We start from the raw sequence: 23,299 nt of genomic DNA on the forward strand, positions 1-23,299 counted from the left end.
ACTGTTTACTCTTTTTTGTTTTTCTTCAAGTGTAGTTGATAATACAATATTATATAAGTTACAGGTGTACAGTATAGTGACTCACAAGTTTTAAAGGTTATGTACTCCATTTATAGTTATTATTAAATATTGGCTATATTCCCTGTGTTGTACAGTATATCTTTGTAGCTTATGTTATACATAACAATTTGTACCTCTTCATCCCCTACCCCTATATTGCCCCTCCCCGCCTTCCATCTCCCCAGTGGTGACCTCTAGCTTGTTCAACTGTTTACTCATTTCCCTCCAGGATGGGAAGGTGATCGTGTGGGATTCCTTCACTACTAACAAGGTAAGGCATTGTCCCTGGTGGATTGAGGCACTTCAGAACCCCAGCCCTGTCCTCGTCCTCTCCAAGCACCCCACTACTGGTCGCCCTGCCCTTCAGGAGCCTATTTGGGGGTGCAAACCCCATGAAAGCCCACCCGTGTTCGGATGGTTCAGCAGCCCACTGTAGCGTTCATTCCTCTCCTGAGCCGAACCCCTCGCCCAGAGAAGAGCATGCAGGGCTAACACAGAGGGTGCCGATACGGAAACAGGAAAGGGCATGGCCCCGAAACTTGCCACATTCACACATGCTACTACTGCATTTAGGATTTTTCTTCTGGCTGATGATAAGAGGTACCCAACCCCCAGTTTCCTCTCCCCTCTCTGTCTTCGACTAGACTCCATAGCACGTGGACTTGAGCAAACAGTGGGTGGGGAGCTGAGACTTCAGTGGGATTAAACCGCTCTTCACAGGGATGCCGTGGAGTCACAGCCCCTTGCAAGTCTGGCGTAGGCATGTACTGCTCCAAGTGAGACCTAAGTTTAGACTTCTAATGAAACAGAAAGGCCAGAATCTATGTGTAGGTGCGCTTGCATGCCTGCATCGTGTTGGCGTTTGCAGTAACAAGTACTGTATGTTAAATATGGACTCCAGTGTTTACTTAGAAAGAAAGCCTTCCTTTTCACTGTATAAAAAAGAAACCTATTATCTGTCTCAAATTGAACAGCGTCCTTATTCTGCATTATTGAACATGTTCAGTAAATGTCATAATAGGCAGTTGTTATACAGCCTGCTCAAGGGGGCCCAGAACCATCTTGTAGAGCAGAGTCTGGAATGGTCAGGCCCCTGGGGAATAATAAAAATGACAATGTAACAATTTGCAGAGGGCTTTCCTATACATCACTCTGCCTCTCCAGAACTCCTCAGCATCTTCAGGGGTGGGGCTAGGGGGTTACTTCTGTTTATGCCTTAGCATGGCGTAGAGCACACGCTGCCTGATGTCTGGGGAGCCATGGGGTTGCCACTTGTGGTCCCTGGCAGGGCCATAGTTATCACTTGTCAGCAAAGGGGCCGGGGTGCCCTGTGCTGAGAGTGGCCACTCATTCGTGGAAGTAGGTTATTCATGATGTCTGAAGGGCTACTACTCTGTGAGTGACAAAGAACTTTGACAGGCAGTATCAAGGCCCATGTCTCCCCACAAAAACACAGAGAATCATAACAGGAAAGAAGACCAGCACTTGAATGTACTTTACAAACCATCTAGTCCCATCCTCTCCCTTCCTAGACGGAGTAAATAAGATAAGACAATGGCCAGCCTATGTGAGGCTGCACATCTCGCTGGTGTTAGAACCAGGTCCAGGGCCCATGGCTCCCATGGAAATAGGGCCACAGACTGAGAAGTTTTTGAATCATGCCTTAGTTGCTTATATGCATGCAGGAGAATACAGGTGACTCAGACCCCAGCCAGGAGCCGAGGACTTACACCTCCTCTGAATGCTTCCATTTTACAGGTTTCCTTTTCTCCCAGAGCACAACTCTAATTCCCCTCCCCAAGCCCACCCCCATTCCTACCTGCCCTGGAATGGTTTAAGACCCACAGAGGACAAAGGCTCTTGTAGACTCACTCACAGGTAAACAAACTTGTAACACACATATAAAGAGTCATTCAAGAATATGTTTTTCAAATAGAGGGAATCTGAGTAAATAAGGTGAAGCATATACGTATGTGAAATGAAATTCAGACAGATCTTTCAAAGAAAATGAGCCCCAGTATTCATTCAGAACAACAGGGGGAGTATAACAGTAAGAAAGAAGTAAGACGTTAAGGATATTCTTTTGCTAGTTGAGATTTTTAACTTTTAGAATGTATGACATAAAGTTTGGTTGATTATGGAGGATCGGAGTCTCCTCATCAGTCTCAGCCCAAACCACTGACCTTTGAAACTAGAAAGTAATTTGGTAGACGCTTCAGTGATTTTACTTGGTAAAAACTGACGTTTGTGTAGAAGTGCCCTCGTTCATTGCGTGCATGGTGTGTGCTGTGTTGCAGGAGCACGCGGTCACAATGCCCTGCACGTGGGTGATGGCATGTGCGTATGCCCCATCGGGATGTGCCATTGCATGCGGGTAAGTATGGGTGACACAGCAGCGTTTCACATGTCCTGTTGGCCATAAAATATTGTTCTATGACCTCTCTCCTGGAGGTCAGGTTAATATCTTTAGTCTCTACTTCCTTCAGAGGTGAGAACTCACAGGATGTGTCCCAAAACCTCCATCACAAATCACAATGTTAGACTGTCCAGTGGCCAAAACCCCAGGCAAAGACACTCCCAACAGGCAGGACATTCCAGGGCCTTAGAGATCACCTCCCAGCAGCGAAGGGCAAAGGCCAGACCTTCCATTAAGTAAGGTTAATTCTTCAGTACTCAGTAAGAATGATAAATACTCTACATTTAAAAAAACCCTCGGGTAGTATGTTTCTAATCGGGCATTAATTGTAGCAAATGCATAGAGTTGGATGGGTTATATAAATTTCTCAATATTTGCTATTGAGATATCAGATGTCTAGCACCAAATTACAAAAAGGATACATTGGGTATATCCTTCTGTGATATATGATGAATATAATAATATAGCACACAATGTCTTCAACAGTAGTTCAGAAAATGATTCTGTAGGCTATTTCTTATTTTAACCCTCACTCCATGAAACCCAGTGGAAGGATTTCCAGGAGGACAGGGGGACAGTCAGGGGTGAGAATAATTTTACAAGGCCCAGGTAGACAGCTTTTTTGGTGACACCCGGTGCAGAGAGAGTACAGAGTGGAGGAATGGCTGGTGCCTTCAGCGCTGTCATCTCTGTTTCCCGGGTCCTGGCATGTGGTAGATGGTCAAGGCCTGCATTGGCTGTCTCACAGGCTGATATAAAAACCAAAGTAGAAGTTCAAGGTGTGAATATTTGGGAAAACACTTTTTAAAATATCGGGAGTCCCATGGATGAGGAGAGAGCAGAAAAACTAAACTGAGAAAGACTGAGTCCTCATCTTAGATAAAAGCACCATCTGCCCTACTCACACCATGCTGCGATTCGTTTTGAGTTTCCAGTGATAATCTAACATAGTGTTTCCCAGCTATGGCTTTGTGACATCCCTGTAACTCCATTATCACACAGATCCACACCTATGTCGTATTCTCTAAATGTCGTTATAGGTGACAAAAGGGTGTTTTTCTCTTCATCTGCCTGACTACTGGGTCTATCTCTCGGTTGGTTCCAAACTTGAAAGCTAAAACTCCACCAGTATTTACACAATTCCCTTCTCAAAAAAATGTGTCAGTTGATTTTATATACATATATGTGTATTTTTTATTTGAAGCCATATCACCAAGAAGCCTTCATTCAGGTATTGTACACTTGCTATGAGCACCTGTGTGCAAGGCACTGGACTGGATGTCCTAGGGAAATTCAAAGATGAATAAAACATAGTACCTGCCTCCAAGCAAGAATATAAAAATAACAATAATGACCACTTACTGAGCCTCTGTCATGCGTCAAGGGCCATTCTGAACTCTATATTTTCTTCACAACAGCCCCTTGTGAAAGGTGGGTGGGATCCACTCCATTTTATAGTTAAGAACACTGAGGCTTAGAGAGGCTAAAAAACATAACAAAGATCACAAAATGAGTTAGGTACTAAAGCAGAGATTCGTTACCAAATGCATCACATTGCAAAACCTTTCTGCTTCTCATAGCAATGCAAATAAACCCAAGTGTGAGTGAGTATCCCGACAGAGCTACAGAAATTACTCTGAGGCTTCAGAATAGGAGAACATGTTTCACCTTGAGAGTCAGGGAAGCCCATAGTCTGAAGCATGCTGGTTCATTGTCACAGCCAAGTGCAAATCGTTCTCACTCACACCATCTATAAACATGCTGCCAAAGCTAGTTACTTGTAAGAGACTACCCAAGTCTACACCTGCACCTCCAAGCAGTTGGAAAGGCAAAGGGGTCCCCTAGGTTCCCCAGGGCCTCAGAAGGGAGTGCCCCTCCTAAATGTCATTCCCCACTAAATGGAAGCAGAGCTCCTTGGAGTAAGACTGATTGTAGGTCTAGGGCAGGAAAAGAGTAAAGTGAACCTAGGATATTTTCTTGTTCCAGAAAGCAAGGGAACACTCAAGTCATATTAATGGAATCTTATCAAACAGAAACAGGAGCCTCTTGAAGGGCCCCCCGCCAACTTTCCAAATTGGGATAATTTTAGCATCACATGGAATAATGGTAGTAATGTATCATAACCCAGTTGAAGAGAAAAAAGAATCCATGGGTGTGCAGTGATACGGGGAGGAGGAGGGATTGGATTTGTCTTTACAGAAAAATATCAGCTAATAAATGCAGAAGGAATTATCACATTAGAGGATCACTATTTTGTACCATAAAGTAATATTTTATTCAAACAAGGATAATCATGCTAAAGCCATTGTATGATGGTTGTTGGGAACAGGATATTAACATGACCTAAAGGTGTCACACCACAGTTATTATTACAGGCATACCTTGGAAATATTGCAGGTTTGGTTCCAGACCATTGCAATAGAGCAAATATCACAATGAAGTGAGTCACACGAATTTTTTGGTTTCCTAGTGCGTATAAAAGTGATGTTTACACTATACTATAGTCTAAGTGTGCAGTAGCATTATGTCTAAAAAAATGTATATACCTTAATTTAAAAATGCTTTATTGCTAAAAAATACTAACCGTCAACTGAGCCTTCAATGTGTCTTAATCTTTTTGCTGGTGGAGGGTCTTGCCTCAGTGTTGGTGGCTGCTGACTGAGCAGGATGGTGTTTGCTGAAGGCTAGGGTGCCTGTGGATGTTTCTTAAAGTAAGACAGCAGTGAAGTTTGTTGTATAGATTGAGTCTTCCTTTCACAAACAATTTCTCTGTCACATGCAGTGCTGTTTGATAGCATTATAGCCACAGTAGAACTTCTTTCAAAATTGGAGTCCATCCTCGCAAAACTTGCCACTGCTTTATCAACTAAGTCTATTAATATTCTAAATCCTTTGTTGTCATTTCAACCACCTCCACGGAGTAGATTCCGTCTTAGGAAACCACTTTCATTGCTCATCCATAAGAAGCAACTCCTCATTCGGTCAAGTTTTATCATGAGATTGCAGCAATTCAGTCGCATCTTCAGGCTCCACTTCTCATTCTAGTTCTCTTGCTGTTTTCACCATATCTGCAGTTACTTCCTCCACTGAAGTCTTGAACCCCTTACTGAAGTCTTAAACCCTTCAAAGTCATCCATGAGGGTTGAAATCAACTTCTTCCAAACTCGTTTTAATGTTGATATTTTGACCTCTTCTGATGAATCACAAATGGTCTTAATGGCATCTAGAATGGGGAATCCTTTCCAAAGGTTTTCAACTTACTCTGCCCAGATCCATCAGAGGAATCCTGTCTATGGCAGTTATAGCCTTACGAACCGTATTTCTTAAAGAATGACTTGAAAATCAAAATTTCTCCTTGAACCATGGGCTGCAGAATGGATGTTGTGTTAACAGGCATGAGGACAGCATGAATCTTGTGTACATCTCCATTAGAGCTCTTGGGTGACTGGTGCATTGTCCATGAGCAGTAATATTTTGAAAGGAATCTTTTTTTCTGAGCAGTAGTTCTCAACAGTGGGATTAAAATACTCAGTAAACCATGTTGTAAACAGATGTGTTGTCACCCAGGCTTTATTGTTCCACTTATAAAGCACAGGCAGAGTAGATTTAGCATAATTCCTAAGGGTCCTAAGATTTGTGGAATGGTAAATGAGCATCGGCTTCAACTTAAAGTCACCAGCTGCATTGACCCCTAACAAGAGAGTCAGCCTGCCTTTTGAAGCTTTGAAGCCAGACGTTGACTTTTCCTCTCTATCTGTGAAAGTCCTAGATAGCATTTTTTCCAATATAAGGCTCATTTGTCTACGTTAAAAATCTGTTGTTTAGTGTACCACCTTCATTAATTATCTTAACTAGATCTTCAGGATAACTTGCTGCAGCTTCTACATCAGCCCTTGCTGCTTCACCTTGCACTCATGTTATGGACAGCAGCTTCTTTTCTTAAACCTCATGAACCACCTCTACTAGCTTCAGACTTTCCTTCTGCAGCTTCCTCACCTCTCTCAGCCATCACAGAATTGAAGAGAGTCAGGGCCTTGCTCTGGATTAGTCTTTGGCTTAAGGGGATGTTGTGGCTGGTTTCATCTATCCAGACCACTAACACTTTCTTCCTTTCAGCAATGAGGCTGTTCTGCTTTCTTATTCATGTGTTCCCTGGAGCGGCAAGTTTAATTTCCTTCAAGAACTTTTCCTTTGCTTTCACAGCCTGGCTTGCACAAGAGGCCTAGCTTTTAGTCTGTCTTGGCTTTCAACATGCCTTCCTCACTAAGCTTAGTCATTTCTGGCTTTTTATTTAAAGTGAGAGGCATGCAGCTCTTCCTTTCACTTGAACGCTTGGATGCTATTGTCGGGTTATTAATTGGCCTAATTTCAGTATTGTTGTGCCCTAGGGAATAGGGAGGCCTGGGGAGAAGGGGAGAGAGAGAAGAACGGCTGGTCAGTTGGAGCAGTCAGAACACATACAGCATTTATCGCTTAAGTTCACCATCTTATATGGGCATGGTTCATGGTGCCTCAAAACCATTACGATAGTAACAGCAAAGATTACCGATCACAGATCACCATGACAAATATAACAATAATGAAAAAGTTTGAAATATTTTGAGAATTACCAAAATGTAACACAGAGACACAGAGTGAGCAAATGCTGTTGGAAAAATGACACCAATAGACTTGCCTGATGCCAGGTTGCCACAAGCATTCAATTTGTAAAAATGCAATAAAGCAAAGTGCAATAAAACAAAATATGCTTGTAATTACAAACAAATCCCCCTTACCATGGAGAGATCTGGTGGTCCCCACTTTGATCAAGTAATCAAAGTTGGCATCACCAATCTTGACACAAGAGACATTGCAAGCCTCCTAAAGTGAAGCAGTAAGAAAGAAATAACACAATATCACCTTTATATATCACATTTATATTATTGCTAAAAATGTTATACTTGAGGGACTTCCCTGGTGGCGCAGTGGTTAAGAATCCGCCTGCCAATGCAGGGGACACGGGTTTGAACCCTGGTCCGGGAAGATCCCACATGCCGCGGAGCAGCTAAGCCCGTGTGCCACAACTACTGAAGCCCGTACACCTAGAGCCCTTGCTCTGCAACGAAGAGAAGCCACTGCAATGAGAAGCCCACGCACTGCAACTAAGAGTAGCCCCCGCTCGCCACAACTGGAGAAAGCCCATGCACAGTGATGAAGACCCAACACAACCCAAAATAAGTAAAATAAAATAAATTTATAAAAAAATGTTCTACTTAAATATAACCATTAAGAAACAACATGACAAATCCAGACTGTGTGACATTCTGTAGGACCACTGACCTAAGTTCTCTCATTATAAACAACCAAAAAAATGTGTGTGTTCTCCATTAAAAGTTCTAAAAAAGACATAAAAACAGAATGTAATGTGTGGATCTAAATGGGCCCTGGATCCTGGAGACAGTTGGGAAAGACTGAATATGGATGGCTTATTAAACGGTGTTAGGGAATTTTTGTCTTCGCAGATGTGATAATGAGTTAGTGATTATAGAATATGTCCTTATTTTAGGATGTAAGTTTGCAGATTGAAGTACTTAGAAGTAATGTGTCATGTCTGCCACTTGTATTCAGATGGTTCAGAATTTGCTCCCACAAGTATGGCACAATGTTAAGTTAGTGAATGTATGTGAAGAGATCTGGGTGTTCATTGTACTATTTTCTCTTTCAATTTTACTGTACATTTGAAAATCTTCAAAGTAAAAGCTGAGGGAAAGGTTACAGCATATGATACTGCCAAAGGAAAACAATTTGAAAAGTTTGTGTGAATGAGAAAGCATACACATATTCTACTGCCCTGTATTAACATTTGACACTTCCGTCTTTCCATGCTAGTGGTTTGGATAATAAGTGTTCTGTGTATCCACTGACGTTTGACAAAAATGAAAACATGGCTGCCAAAAAGAAGTCTGTTGCTATGCACACCAACTACCTGTCGGCCTGCAGCTTTACCAACTCTGACATGCAGGTAAATAAGGGGATGCATGATGACGGGCCAGCCTGCTGGGGAGCAGGGTTGGTCGTGGAGAGCTAAAGCGGAGTTGCAGGCGAGGAAGCTGTTCTGGTGTCCCTCTTCACAGGAGGCTGTGTGCACTCCAGTTGGCTATAAGAGGAAGCTTCTGTTGTTTTTCATATATATGTGTATATGTGTGTATATGTATATATATGTGTGTATATGTGTGTGTATGTGTACATGTGTGTATATGTGTATATATGTGTGTGTGTTTATATATGTTTATGTGTGTGTGTATGTGTGTGTATATGTGTATATATGTGTGTATGTGTATATGTGTGTATATGTTTATATATGTGTATATATGTGTGTGTGTGTATGTGTGTATATGCGTATATATATATTTTTTGGAGGGGGCGTGCCACTCAGCTTGTGGGATCTCAATTCCCCTACTAGGGATTGAACCCAGGCCATGGCAGTGAAAGGGCCGAATCCTAACCACTAGACCACCAGGGAATTCCTGGTTATATCGTTATTTTTAATAAAATCAGAAATGGGGAAAGTCAGGGCTGTTGACTGTTGGTAGAGATGAGATGAACTCCATGCCATATTGAACATCCTCCTCTAATTGACTTGGTGGGGGTGGGAGTGGGTCAAGGAACCTTCTGGGGTGGTGGAAATTGCTATCTGGGTCAGAGAGGTGGTTCCAAGGTGCTTCCGTATGTAAAACTTCACAGGGTGCTGACTTTCAGAGTTGTGCACATGACACGCCTCATCGTACCTATTTTACACTCCCGTTTTAACACATTCGAAAAGAAAAAGCATCAGAGGGTAAACCTGTGCCCTACTATGAACAAGCCACAAAGTGGAGACAATCCAACTTCAACGCTTTGGCTACGTTTTCTCTCACAAGTCCTAAAGCATCCTATCGTGTCTCTGTCACGTCTCTGCAGAAAACCTGCACAGATGCCACCACCCACACTGCCAGATACCAGGGGTGATTGAATAGCAGGGGAAGCTGGGAGCTCAGAGCAGGAGTAGGGGGTCGTAAACGTGCTGCAGGGGCCACCCTGGAGGACGAGTGTGTTGCCAGTGAGGTGGAGGGGAGCACTGTAGGAGGCAGGTGGCCCGAGAGGTGGGCAGGGCCCGATCACAGGGTGCCCTGAGTGGTGGGGCTGACCCTACAAATGTCAGGGAGCCATTGCTGGGGCTGGGGCAGATTGGGTTTGTTTGAAGGAGGAGACTGAGTCAGATTAAAGGCCACTCTGGCTTCAGCTGACTGATGTCAGTGGTGGGGGGTGGGGGGTGGCAAGCATAGCGGCAAGGAGACCCGGGAATGGGTAATGGTCTCACTGCTGACTGGAGGGCTGTTGGGACTTAGAGGGCAGCGTTTACACCTGTTGTTTGCGACCAGGAGTCTTGCAGGCCTGTGCAGTAGAGAGTGCTGTTGCCCTGGCTGCTGCAGTGGCCAGATCGGATGTCTTGGGCCTGAGGGGCAGCCAAAGCAACCGAGGATGTTTAGTCTCCTGTTCTGGATGGTGAATCCTAAACAAGGTTTTATTATTATCTGTGTTTTGTTTTTCTCACTTGCAAGTGAGGATCGTAGTAAATTCCTCCCTCATGAGGTTTTCTGAGGATTAAATGAGATGATCCATCTCAAATACTTAGTAAATATCAATAAACATCAGCTCTTATTGTTTTGTTATTTGTATTAACACAAAGCTTCATGGGTGATTCAGATGCATAGCCTAGTTTGGGTACCACTGAACTCATGAACTAAGCTTCCTTCCAGCTCTGGGATCTAAGATGAAAAACAAAAACCTCAAGAGGCTGGTATAAAACCTACAGATTCTCTACATTCCAGAATAAGTGAATGACAATGAGTTAGAGGATCTGTTTAGTGCATTTATCATAATGAATATTTGGTTTATAAAATTTATTTTTACTTACATTGTAATGAAGATCACAAATATTTAAAATATTTTTTAAATATTAAGAATTTACTGTTAACTTTTAAAAACTATTCATTTCTTTGACTGAAGAGTATGGTATGGAAAATTCCCATTAAAGAGCTAGACCGAGGGACTCATTTCAGGCAGTCATTTGTTTGGACCTGATGTCCCAAAAAAGATTGGCAATTACTGGCCCTCTTGCAAATGTTAGGACAGGACTGGGGTGGAACATCCACTAGTGGGTGTGGCCAGCAGAGATTGGAGGGAATTGTAGCACATCACAAAATACAAGTTCTCAAATTAAGACACGGTCCAAGTCTTGCGTGTTCCTAAGCTGCTTTTACCAGCCTGAGTCCTCTTGTCAGATGTACACAGGCCTATTAAGGGAAGTCGAGGCCAGAGGGAGTCCCATGGGCAACTGCATGGGCTTTGCAGCCTGGAGAGTCTCCAAATTTGAGAGCTGCCTGCAAGTGGCGGCTTTGAGGAGGGCCTTGGGGCCCACACCCAAGAAGCCTGAGAACTCCGGAACTCAGCCAGCTCTTTCTCCATGGAGGGGCCTCTCCTGGCTGCAAGAAGATCCTAGGCCTCCCAGACTGCTGGCAGGAACCCACTCCCAAGACGGTGTGGCCAGCAGGTGCAAGGCCACAGTGGGAATGGATTCTTTCCTTGTAATATGTCCCCTCCCTGCAAGAAAAAGAAGATTCTTTTACAAGTGCTAGGCCTAGCATGCGAGAGGGAAGGGAAGAGAGGGGGAAGGAGGGAGAGGGTGAGAGGAGACCACCAGCACGTGGAAACTAGAGGTGCAGCACAGTCAGTGGGTACACTGAGTGCTGGCAGTCCTGTAAGGCCTACTTTCTGTTTTCTTTCCTCAGCCATCAGTAATCTCGACCCACAGAGGGCTCTGTTGTGGGCACTTACACTGCAAGAGCCCCTTCCCACACTGTCTTATCACCTTGTCCAGCCCCTGTGAGCAGCAGGAAGGTGGGGCGTAGGGAGGCTCTGCTTGCCAGGGTTTAACCCTTGTGGGTCCCCCCATGGCTGCTCGGAACCATGCTGGCTCCAGGGCTCTGCGATACCATCAGCTGGGTCTTTGAGGCCTTGAGCGCTGGATCCCCACTGCCTTTCTCCCAATTGCACTAGAGCCCAAGCCTCACACACACTGGCAGCAACAAAATTTAAAACCCTAGTTCTGGCCGCCACGCCTTTCCCCAGGCACCCCAGTGTTCTTCTTCATGCATGGGCCAGCCTTTGCACTTGAAACTATCCGGAGTCTGCTTGAGGGACAGCTGCACTGACCTCAGACAGATTTTCCTAAAATATACCCTTGATTTGGTCGTTCTGCTCAGAAGCTTTCCACAGGTCCCTCTTGCCTACAGGCTAAAGTCCTCACTCTGTACCCAGGCACACCTTTCATTCACTGCACAGGTGTGCCTTCACCTCAGCTCGCTCTGCTCTCCTCCCCTTCCTCAGTGAGTGGCCAGCTCTCACTCCTCCTCTGAGATCAGCTCACATGTTGCCAAAGTGGGTTTGGTGTCCCTCTCACAGACCTACCCGTATCTCAGCACTTCTCACTTTATCATAAGTGATCATTGTCTTGTCTGCCAAGACCATCAGGAACACCTGCCACCCAGCAATGCTAAGTTTATTAGACCTACTGCAGCAAGGGAGAACCCCAACTTGACAGAATCGCTATACCTTCTCAAAATGAAGAAACTGGGGAAGGGTCCTGAGAGGGTTTCAGGGTCCAGGGTGCGTGGTCCAACCTCGCCATGGTTGCAGACCCTGAATCACAGTTCTCTGCTGATCCTGAATAAACCCATCTTTGCTGGAGAAATACCTGGCAGTGTGTTTGTTTCAGGTCAACAGCTTGCTCACCAGGACTTGCTTTAAGACCCTTACCTCGCTGGGTTTACCAACCCTAAGCTATTATGTCATAACTAGTTTTCCACCTTAAAAGCCCCACCTTAAAATGGGAGGGCACACACCTTGGCAGCGGTCATGGAGGAAACCGGCGAGGCTTCCAGAAAGAGCTGGTGAGCAAGCTGCTGTCCCTGCGCTTTTTTTGCCTGCAACTATAGCGAGTGGACCGTGGCTAGGCATGTGCAAGTCCCCACACAGCAAGGCAAGGAGGACCCTTTTACAGAGTAGAAAAGGAAGTTGGGAGGATTAAACAGAGTTCATGGTTTTTCTTTTTTTAATTTATTTAATTTATTTATTTTTGGCTGTGTTGGGTCTTTGTTGCTGCACATGGGCTTTCTCTAGTTGTGGTGCGTGGGCTTCTCATTGCGGTGGCTTCTCTTGTTGCGGAGCACCGGCTCTAGGCTCGCGGGCTCAGTAGTTGTGACTTGCAGGCTCTAGTGTGCACAGGCTCAGTAGTCGTGGTGCATGGGCTTAGTTGCTCCATGCATGTGGGATCTTCCCGGACCAGGGATCGAACCCGTGTCCCCTGCATTGGGAGGTGGATTCTTAACCACTGCGCCACCAGGGAAGCTCGAGTCCATTGCTTTTCATTGGCTGAATCCTTGCCAGGAAAGAAGAGAAGTCTGTCTTCTTCCTGTTGGTCTCTATCATCACAGGACATGAGAGCTCCCCCGTCTGGTCTCCCACTACATTTAATTGAGGCTTCTGTTTCATTAATTTTTTACAAAGCTATTAGTCTTGATAAGTAAGCTTAGTTGGTTCACAGTTTTGTTTTGTTTTTTTTTTTCGGTATGCGGGCCTCTCACTGTTGTGGCCTCTCCCGTTGCGGAGCACAGGCTCTGGGCACGCAGGCTCAGCGGCCATGGCTCACAGGCCCAGGCGCTCCGCAGCATGTGGGATCTTCCCGGACCGGGACACAAACCCATGTCCCCTGCATTGGCAGGCGGACTCTCAACCACTGTGCCACCAGGGAAGCCCTGCTTCACAGTTTTATCTTGCAGGAGCAGTTATTTCCTGGAGCGGGCAGCTAGGTTATTTTTACTTGGCTTCTCAATATTGTCTAACGCAGCACCGGGAAGTGTGCCTGGCCCTGGAATTGATTAACGTAGGGACAGGGATTTTGGTGGGTTTCAGTCCTTCCTGACAATCCTGTTAACCAAGTTCCAGGAGAGCAGAGACCAAGACACAGTCTTTCTGCAAACCCTGACGCCTAGTGGAGGGCCTAGACGTGGTCAGCACACGGCAGATGCTGGTGGGCCCTGTCTGTCTGTCAGCACCACTCAGTGGCCCAGGGAGCCTCTGGGGGATCCAGCTACAGGAAAATGTGTTTAGCAAAATCCTGCTTCAGGTGGGTCCCGGCAAGCAGCGTCAGCATCACCTGGGAGTTTGTGGGAAATACAGAATCTCAGGCCCCACCCCAGGCTCTCTATTAGCAGCTGAGTGTGGGGTTGCACATTAATGTCTGGGAAGCACAACGCTGAGCTTGGCTGCTTGTGGGAGCCGCTTGAGGTTCTGTTAAGCAAACGTTCACAGAGCACTTCCTACGTGGCAGGCAGGTATAGAGCCCCGCAGGTACCACAGGGAGACCTCTGGGTTTCATACTCTGCAGGAGGACAGGCACATAAACAGCTCAAGGACAGCGAGGGTGTCAAAAATGAACTGTTTCTTTCTCAGTACCAGAGAAAGAGTTCTGTGCTTGAGTCCAGATTTAGCAGGTGTGTGTGTGTGTGTGTGTGTGTGTGTGTAAGGAGCCTCCTCTTCCCCGTGGAACTGTAAGCATCTGCTTGGCTTCCCCTGACAGGGACATTAATGACAGCCACACCCTTCCTGTCCTTTCCTGCGGCAGATCCTGACAGCGAGTGGCGATGGCACGTGTGCCCTGTGGGACGTGGAGAGCGGGCAGCTGCTGCAGAGCTTCCATGGGCACGGGGCCGACGTGCTCTCCTTGGACCTGGCTCCCTCAGAAACCGGGAACACCTTCGTGTCTGGGGTAAAGAGCCAAGGAAGATCTCTGGGGGGTCCTTTGTCCACTAGGGGGGCTCATGGTGGCACTTCCTGTTAATTTGTGGGACTAGGCTGGACACTTCCCTGGATGGGGCTGAGATTCCCTAAAGAAGTAGCAGAGAGTTAGCATCTGAGAGCTTTAGAGACAGTCGCTAGGCACCAGGACGCTCAGGGGGCAGTGGTGGCAAGGCGTCGCTGTGGTGTGATCAGAGCTTTGACACTGGTGGGACACTCTCCCGCCCCACCCCTGCCGGTCACCAGCCCCTCCCACTCTCAGGCACAGGGAGCAGTGTATCTGAAGGCTACGAGTCGGACAGGCAGGCCACCATGGCAGAGGAGCACCAGATGAGGAGCCAGCACACCTGGGACCCACGTTTGCTACCTGACTCTACATTTCATCCTCTGTAAATTGGGCATAAGGCACGATAGCATTTGCCCCCCACCTTCCCCAGGATATTGTGAGCAGTAGAGGGAAGGGTTTACAGTGTGTTATGCAGAGAGGCACGTATTTCTGTGGACACCTGGGAATAAGAATGGAGAACTGAGGTGGCTGGCCTGACCCCTGGGTCCTGTCTCATCTCGCTCAGGAGACAGTGATGAGAGAGGACAGAGATGCAAACGCTATCTAATGATGTTTGCTCCGAGCTGCCCACATCTTAGTCCTGGGCCTCAGGTGAGGGCTGTGAGGCCTCTAGTTGGCAGGGACCCTGATTTTCTTCTTGGGTGTTTGGCCCTATCTGTGTACATTTCATTCTTGTGTCTTTGTATAACTGTATTTATCCCTACTCAACTACACTGTTTTTTCAAATTGTTGATATCATTGTGGATTGTATTGTCTCTTTCAGAGTATTAAACTCCATCTGATTTAGGGTCCTGTAACGATTTGAAGAGACTCGCTGATTCCTTTGTCCACAGTCTCAGTAAAGATGCTTGGAGTACTCAACTCCCATAGCAGGTCTTTCTGAGACATCAGTTATGGCACCTCATCCATCCTTTCCTCTGAGTTGAAACCAACAACTTGGACACTAATTTTAATCCATTACTCCTTCTGTTTGACCTTTGAGAGTCTAATTATACTGCTCATGCTTGATCACAGAAAGCTCTGCAGGAATTTATGAAAATGCTCCCGGAAGCAGGATAGTATGTGAAAGCCTAGTGTTTATGATTCTCTGGGTCATGGTAGCAACCCAGACAAGGTTCACTTTACAGGTGTTGAGGCAGAAGTCCAGGGAGGTGACTTGCCTGAGCCACCCAGCTGACTGCAGGCAACACCCTGACTAGGCTGCTGGGGTGCAGCTGGCCCAGGGGCACCCGGCTCTCCACCTGTGCTCAGGCTGCCCCACACAGCTGAGACAAAGCTGGGAGGTCCCACCACACCCACTGTCCACCTGCCCTCCTCCCCTCTGGGCTTATAGCGGCAGAGATAAAGAGGAGGGGGAAAGGGAGGGAAAAGTGAAGAGACATGCCCAGGAGGAAGGGGAGAAGGAGGCTCTGGAGAGTTTGTAGCCCCTCAGAAAGGTGGGAGAGAAGAAAACATGCTTAAAAGGGGGCTGGGTGCCTTCCCTTGCTCGTCACCCTGACCCCAAGACCTCACTCTGGCCGTGTGAGGGCTTATCAGTTGAGGAAAGTGGCCTTAGGTAAAGCTAGCGCCAGAAAAGCATATTGTCAGCCGTTTACTAATGGGAACTAAAAGGTCTCTGTGACATAACCAGAACTCATGCCTGTCTGTAGACATTCCTTGCATTGTACATAACTCTGGGTAACTTTCCGTTTGTAGGGATGTGACAAGAAAGCCATGGTGTGGGACATGCGCTCCGGACAGTGCGTGCAGGCCTTTGAAACACACGAATCTGACATCAACAGCGTCCGGTCAGTGAGTGAAATGTTCACGTTGCTCCTCTTTCCTCCCAGTGTTCCCCGGCCTGGGCTAGCGCTTAGCCTCTAGGCTCAAGTTACTTGGCTGAGAGAGGCTTTTCCAGCACTAATGGCTGATTCGTGGTGGGACTGAACAGCACTCCCGATTTCTTGGAGAATTTTAATATAATTGCACTAGGGGCAATGGATATTATCCTGTCTAGGTCAAGTCAGTGTTTCTCATTCATTCATTCAACAAATGTTTATTAAGTCCTTATCTGCTAGACATTATTCCAGAAACTGGGAGTACTGTTTTGAACAAGACAACATCTCTCCTGTCCTATGGAAGACAAAGCACAGATAAATGTGCTATTTAAGTACTACTAAGTGCTAAGAAAAAGTAAAACAGGGAACTGTGGTAAGATGGGTTATTTCTTTGAATGGTCAAGGCCTCTCTGAGAAATTGATGTTTAAATTGAGACCAGGATAATGAAGGAGCCAGGCTTGCAAAGAGCTGGGGGGAAGATCAGGGAGGTGAGATGTTCAGGGACCTAACAAAAGGCCAGGTCACCACTAGCGAGTCCTGAGTTGGGGAGGTGGCTAGCATGATCCATGTTTTGCCTTTAAAAGATCGCTCTGGATGCTGTATGGAGAATGGATTGTAGGGGAGCAAGAATGGAAGTATGACGGCCAGTTAGAAGGTTGTTGTGTGAGTCTGAGAATGAAATGATGGTGGCTGAAACTAAAGGAGGCACACAGGGAGGACAGAAATGTCTAGAATTGGGAAGGATTTGAGATTTTACCCTAGCTGCAAGCTATGAAGTAAGGCTGCCACAGATTCGTGGATGCTGCTAGAAGGCATGAGACTCCTGGGTTAGAGATGAAGGATAGTTGGTTACTCATAGTGATGGCAGTAGCTGGGGTATCAGCATTTTTGTGCTGGTTACCTAAGCCCCAATTCTACAGGGTCACATGAAAAGGGCCAAATGACACCTGCCCAGGCAAAGGGCTGCATTACAGGAGAAGAGCCCTGAGCTTAGGGAACCTGAATCTTTTATAAGGGGCAGTAAGCACTGATCCATTTGCTAAGACAGGGAGGGTTGGAGGCAGTGCAGGGAGAAGGCAGTGGTTGCACATGAATTCTGGAGCTCTGTCTTGGGCTAGCTAAGTCTGAGATGCTGTTATACGACCAAGTGGGAATGTCAAGTAGGTAGCAGGAGCTGTGAACCAGATTCCAAGAGAGAGGTCAGGACTTGACATATATATTTAGAAGCTGGCACTGTCAGGACAGCATTTAAAGTATAATCACTGAAGAATCTTTATACTTAGAGGAAAGCACTAGACTTATTCCCCTTAAAAGCTAGAACACAGGGCTTCCCTGGTGGTGCAGTGGTTAAGAATCCGCCTGCCAATTCAGGGGACACGGGTTTGAGCCTGGTCTGGGAAGATCCCACAGGCTGCGGAGTAACTAAGCCCGTGCGCCACAACTACTGAGCCTGTGCTCTAGAGCCCATGAGCCACAACTACTGAGCCCGTGTGCCACAACTACTGAAGCCTGCACGCATAGAGCCCGTGCTGTGCAACGAGAGAAGCCACCGCAATGAGAAGCCCATGCACTGCAACCAGAGAAAAGTCCACATGCAGCAGTGAAGACCCAGCACAGCCAAAAATAAATAAATAAAATAATAATAATAATTTTAAAAAGCCAGAACACAATAAGAATACTTAATTACCTTAGTGGTAGAAATATTAATGAGAATTTTCTAGCTCTTTGACCTCAAATGTAGGAAAGGAAAACGGGAAAAAAAAGATCACTTTTTGCAAATGTGCAGTAATTACCCAGAAAATCCAAGGAAATCAATTGAGAAATTACTACAGATAGTAAATGAGGTTTTTAAGATACAGGATAGAATATAAAGCCACAAAACTAAATTAAATCCCTATATATTCATGAAATAACAGCTTAAACATGCACATTCTCTCACCCATGCTGTTCCCTCTACCCAGAACCCTCTTCTTCTAATATCCACCAGGTCTCTACTTAGGCTGCCCTCTCTCCAGAAGGCCTGATTATTTTTCTTTTTAGATATTTATTTATTTTGGCTGTGCCAGGTCTTAGTTGCAGCACGCGGGATCTTCGTTGTGGTGTGTGGCATGCATGCGGGATCTAGTTCCCCGACCAGGGATCGAACCCGGGCCCCCTGCACTGGGAGTGCGGAGTCTTACCCACTGGACCACCAGGGAAGTCCTTGAAGGCCTGATTAGAGGAGAGGATGACCATAACAGTAATAATCATTAGTTACTGCATGCTTTTTATTTGGCACCATGCCACATTCTTTGTATAATATATATACTGTCTTATTCAGTCTTTTTTTTAATTTTTTTTACAACTTTATGGGAGTATAATTGCTTCACAATGGTGTATTAGTTTCTGCTTTATAACAAAGTGAATCAGTTATACATATACATCTGCTCCCATATCTCTTCCCTCTTGCGTCTCCCTCCCTCCCACCCTCCCTATCCCACCCCTCCAGGCGGTCACAAAGCACGGAGCTGATCTCCCTGTGCTATGCGGCTGCTTCCCACTAGCTATCTACCTTACGTTTAGTAGTGTATATATGTCCATGCCTCTCTCTCGCTTTGTCACTGTCTTATTCAGTCTTTACAGCAGGAAATGTGCTTTATCCTCCTCACTTTTCAGATGAAGAAACTGAGGCTGGGCCAGGTGAAGGCACTTGCCAGAAGTATCCCATGTAGTGAGTGGTCAGTGCACACAGCTTCCCATGGCTCTGTATATCTGATTGCAGTGTCTGTGTTTATAACCACTGTCTTATCCCTTAGCTCTGGCCAAGTCTTGGGAATGGGGTATATGATCAAGGGGAAGCAAGGATACAGGGGACCTGCCTGTGTTCGGTGTCTGGTACAGATATACATATTATCTCATTTACTCCTCACCAATACTCTGCAAGGTCAGTGTCACTGTCCCCTGTTTACAGAGAAGAAAATTAGGTAGGTCAGTGGGACCTTCCAGATGAGCCTCCCTTTCTGGCCTCTGTAATGAGTGGTCTGTGTATCCCTAGAAGTCTGGGGGACCAGCATGGGACAGCCTTCCCAGATGCTTCTGATGGGCACCCAGGATTGGGAATCACCATTCTAAGTGCTTTCTCCCCACACTTTCTCTCTGCAGATACTACCCGAGCGGAGATGCCTTTGCTTCGGGATCAGATGATGCTACGGTATGTTTCTAAGTGATTGAGAGCTTTTCCTATCCAAAGGAGAGATACGCTGACCTAATTTTAGTTTTCAAAAATAACTTTTTTCCTGATTACAGAACTGATGTGACTTCAATAAAGAAAACTTGGGGGAAAACACTAAATTATGTTAATCATTATACCCAAGAAAAATCACAGTTCGGTGAATTCCTTTCTGTCTTTTTAGTTTTAAAACAACATGCTTATAATTTCCTTTTTTCACTTAGCAATAGATTGTGAACATTTTCCCATGCCAATACATATTTTTCTCCCACATTATATTTTCTTAATGATTAAATAGTTTTCCATGTTATGGATATGCCATCATTTACTTAACCAGTCTTCAAGTTTGGGGTCATTAGGTTTTTTCCAAGGTTTTTTTTCCTGTTAAAAGCACTGCTATAAGCAAATATTTTTGGTACTTCTCTTATCATTTCCTTAGAATTAATTCTCAGACATGAACTTGTTGAGTTAAAAATCAGCCTAGTTTTAAGGTTTTTGATACTAATTATCAAATTATGTTGACCTATATTTCAGGAGAAAAAAAATATCCTCCTGTGCCCTCAAAATAGAAAATATCTTATTAAATAATGAATTGTACCCTAATTTGCTATCATGGAAGAAATTACAGGGGAATAGATTGAGGGTTTGATAGTAATGAAAATTTAAAACCTGTATTTCAAAAAATATTTAACAAAATTTAAGGGCATACATTTGGGAAAATTCAAGAGCTTTCAAAACTTCCCTACCCTTTGATCCAGCCATGCTGTTTCTTGGGAACAATTCTATTCTAAGGATTCTGTTTTTTAGCTACTCTAAGGAAAATATCAGAGATGCATATAAAGATTTTTATAGAAGAAGGATCATGGCTTCCCCATAATTTTGTTTGTAAAAGAGAAAAATCAGACATAATCAAACACTTAGCAGGGTATGGCTAAGTAGATTCTGATATATCCACATGAGGAATATAACAACCATATTACTCCTGTTTTTTTAAGATTATTTAATGATATGAGAAAATGCTCACAACATAATGCTAATAGAAGCAATAATGAAACATCCTCCCCATTTAAATCCAAGACTGAAGGAAATAGTACAGGTGTTAGTAAATACCTCTAGGATTGGGGGTGACTTTTATTTCCTCCTTTATGCATTTCTGAGTTTTCCTGAATTTTCTGCAGTGAACACATATTCTTTGTCAGAAAAAAAGAGAGGGCTTTCATTTTTGTTTTTGTACCTAAAGAAATCTGTATTTGCTGTTTCTTTGAATCTCAGTAATCCCTGGAGATTGATAGGAATCGGGATTTAGGGAGAAAATACTAGGAGAGAAAATGAAAGAGGTTTTTTCCCTTATCCCTCAAACTACACAAGCCAAAAAAAAACCAAAAAAAACAAAAACTACACAAGCCACTGGCACCTGCCTGTAGCTCTGTGGCCATCAATGCACCAAACAGGATCCGGAAACAAGTGCCTCTTTGTCTTCTTTGTCACCCCAGTGTCGTCTCTACGACCTCCGGGCAGACAGGGAGGTTGCCATCTATTCCAAAGAGAGTATCATCTTTGGAGCTTCCAGCGTGGACTTCTCCCTCAGTGGTAAGATTTTATTTCAGAAACTTTCCCGGGACTGTAAAACAGGACTTCAATGAAACCCAGCTCTGCCAAGCTTCCCCTCCTAGCTAAACTTCCTATGGGTCCATGTGCTAAAGAGTCTACTTTTGCACCAGTTTTCCTCCACTGCATTTTTGACAGCCTGCTTTGCCCTGCCTGAAGCAGCCTCCCCAGCCCAGTTCGCTCCACGAGAAATGAAAGCTGGGCCCACCTTACGTTCTTCTTCAAAACAATGATGTATCAAAACTCCATCTGCACCTTTAGGCATTTCCTCTCCAGCCTTCCATTTTCCTTTCACACCTGAAAAGGGACCTCTTTTTTCAGAGGTGGGGTGGGGGGGAGTGAAGCAAGAGTCCCTTTCTTAATGCCCCGAAGCTTATGGCACCTCTGCCCTCTCAGCTGGGGAGGCTGCCTGTGAAAGTTAAGGCAGCACTCGTATGCTGGGTCACTGGACCATTCAGTTTTCCCAGACACCCCCCGGTTGTGTAGCTGTGCCTTTGTGCATGCATGCTGCTACTGGAACGTCTTTTCCCTTCCTTCTCTGCATTGCAAACTCCTATTCAGCCCTCAAAGGCCAGCTCAAAAGTTGCTTTCCCTGTAGTGCCCTTTTTAAAAATTTTTTAAATTTAATTTAATTTAATTATTTATTTTTGGTTGTGTTGGGTCTTTGTTGCTGTGCATGGGCTTTCTCTAGTTGCATCGAGCAGGGGCTACTCTTCATTGCGGTGCACGGGCTTCTCATTGCGGTGGCTTCTCTTGTTGTGGAGCACGGGCTCTAGAGCGCGTGGGCTCAGTAGTTGTGGCGCATGGGCTTAGTTGCTCCGCAGCATGTGAGATCTTCCCAGACCACGGCTCGAACCCATGTCCCCTGCATTGGCAGGCAGATTCTTAACCACTGTGCCACCAGGGACGTCCCCTGTAGTGCCCTTCTTGATCCCCCTTCCTCTATGATCACATAACACTTCACACATAGCTGAGCACTTCCATGACAGCCCTTACCACAGGGTGCTGCAATGATTTATGAGTCAGCCTGCCCACCACCACCCTCCACAGGGGCCAGCAACTGTGCTTTCTCCTCTTTGAATCCCCAGGGCAAAGCACAGTGCCTGGCACATAATGGGCACTAAATCACTGTTTATTAAATGAATAAATGAATGAATGAATGAGCGAGTGCATGAGTGAGAGTCATGAAAAGAAAAACAAGAAGGAAGGAACTGGTTTCATAACCATCATATCCTCCTGCTTTAAGGTCGCCTGCTGTTTGCTGGATACAACGATTATACCATCAACGTCTGGGATGTCCTCAAGGGATCCCGAGTCTCCATCTTGTTTGGACATGAAAACCGTGTTAGTACTCTACGAGTTTCCCCTGATGGGACTGCCTTTTGCTCAGGATCATGGGATCATACCCTCAGAGTAAGAGAGAAGTTTTTCTACTTTCCTCTGTGTGTGAGAGCAGGAGTGATTGGCCTTCCTGAAAGCAGAGAGGTCAGAGTAAGCTAGGATGGGCCTGGGCAGCCAAAATAGAGCTCTACTTTCAATTCTGTAGCCACAGAGAAATGATTTGCCTGGAGAGGTAGTGAGTTCCCCATCAATGCAGCTATTCAAGCATAGATACCCTAAAAGTCTGATTCCAGCCTTTGACAAGTCAGATTGCCAGTCTCACCTCCCAGTAGTGCTGGATTCTTAATCTTTGGTCACAGACGCCTGTGAAGCCCACACAGGGGCTTCAGGAGACCTATGAAGCCCCTGCAATTATATGCTAAATTGGGTGTGTGTGTGTGCGCACGTGCGCGCGTACGCATTTTTTTCCAGGAAAAGTGTCCTCATGGCTTTTATTAGATTCTCAAAGAGCTCCATGACTTTGTCAGATGTTGGCTCCCTAGAAATGCCACCAAAATAACCTGTTCATCAAGCAAAGCTTATCTCACTGTGGAAGATCACAAACTTGACAGTTTTATTAGCATTTCAGAAGGGGAGAGCAAAAGCAGGTATTTATGAGGTTTGGGGAGTCTGGTTGAAGGCAAGTCTTTTGATGGAGGGACTTGATTAGGATTGGACAAATTTGTGGCATAGTTTAAGATTGTTGGACACAGGGTCGGGGGAGGGAGAGAATTTCGAAGACCGTCTTGAAAAGTAGGTGGTCATTTGATGCTGTGTACTGTCGTGAGAAGTGTGTGTCTTTTCTAAAGAGGGTAATTGAGTAGTCTAGTCTTAGGGTAAATAGATAAAAGGATTTTTGCGAAGT

General features: G+C 45.3%; 1 protein-coding gene across 3 annotated transcripts in view; it reads left to right on the forward strand.

Moving 5' to 3' along the window:
- Nucleotides 1-23,299, forward strand: part of GNB5 (G protein subunit beta 5) — a 47,412-nt gene that overhangs the window by 16,921 nt on the left and 7,192 nt on the right. For all 3 annotated transcript variants that reach the window (XR_009531806.1, XR_009531807.1, XM_060097331.1), the window contains exons 3-10: nt 290-331; nt 2,358-2,434; nt 8,345-8,477; nt 14,181-14,324; nt 16,116-16,207; nt 19,380-19,428; nt 20,940-21,036; nt 22,301-22,467. Coding sequence is in view for 1 of the 3 variants with exons in the window: in XM_060097331.1 (XP_059953314.1) it covers nt 290-331; nt 2,358-2,434; nt 8,345-8,477; nt 14,181-14,324; nt 16,116-16,207; nt 19,380-19,428; nt 20,940-21,036; nt 22,301-22,467 (801 nt within the window). In the remaining 2 variants the exon portion in view is untranslated. The remainder of the gene's footprint in view (nt 1-289; nt 332-2,357; nt 2,435-8,344; nt 8,478-14,180; nt 14,325-16,115; nt 16,208-19,379; nt 19,429-20,939; nt 21,037-22,300; nt 22,468-23,299) is intronic.

This window comes from Mesoplodon densirostris, chromosome 4 (genome assembly GCF_025265405.1).
Source record: "Mesoplodon densirostris isolate mMesDen1 chromosome 4, mMesDen1 primary haplotype, whole genome shotgun sequence".
NCBI lineage: Eukaryota > Metazoa > Chordata > Mammalia > Artiodactyla > Ziphiidae > Mesoplodon > Mesoplodon densirostris.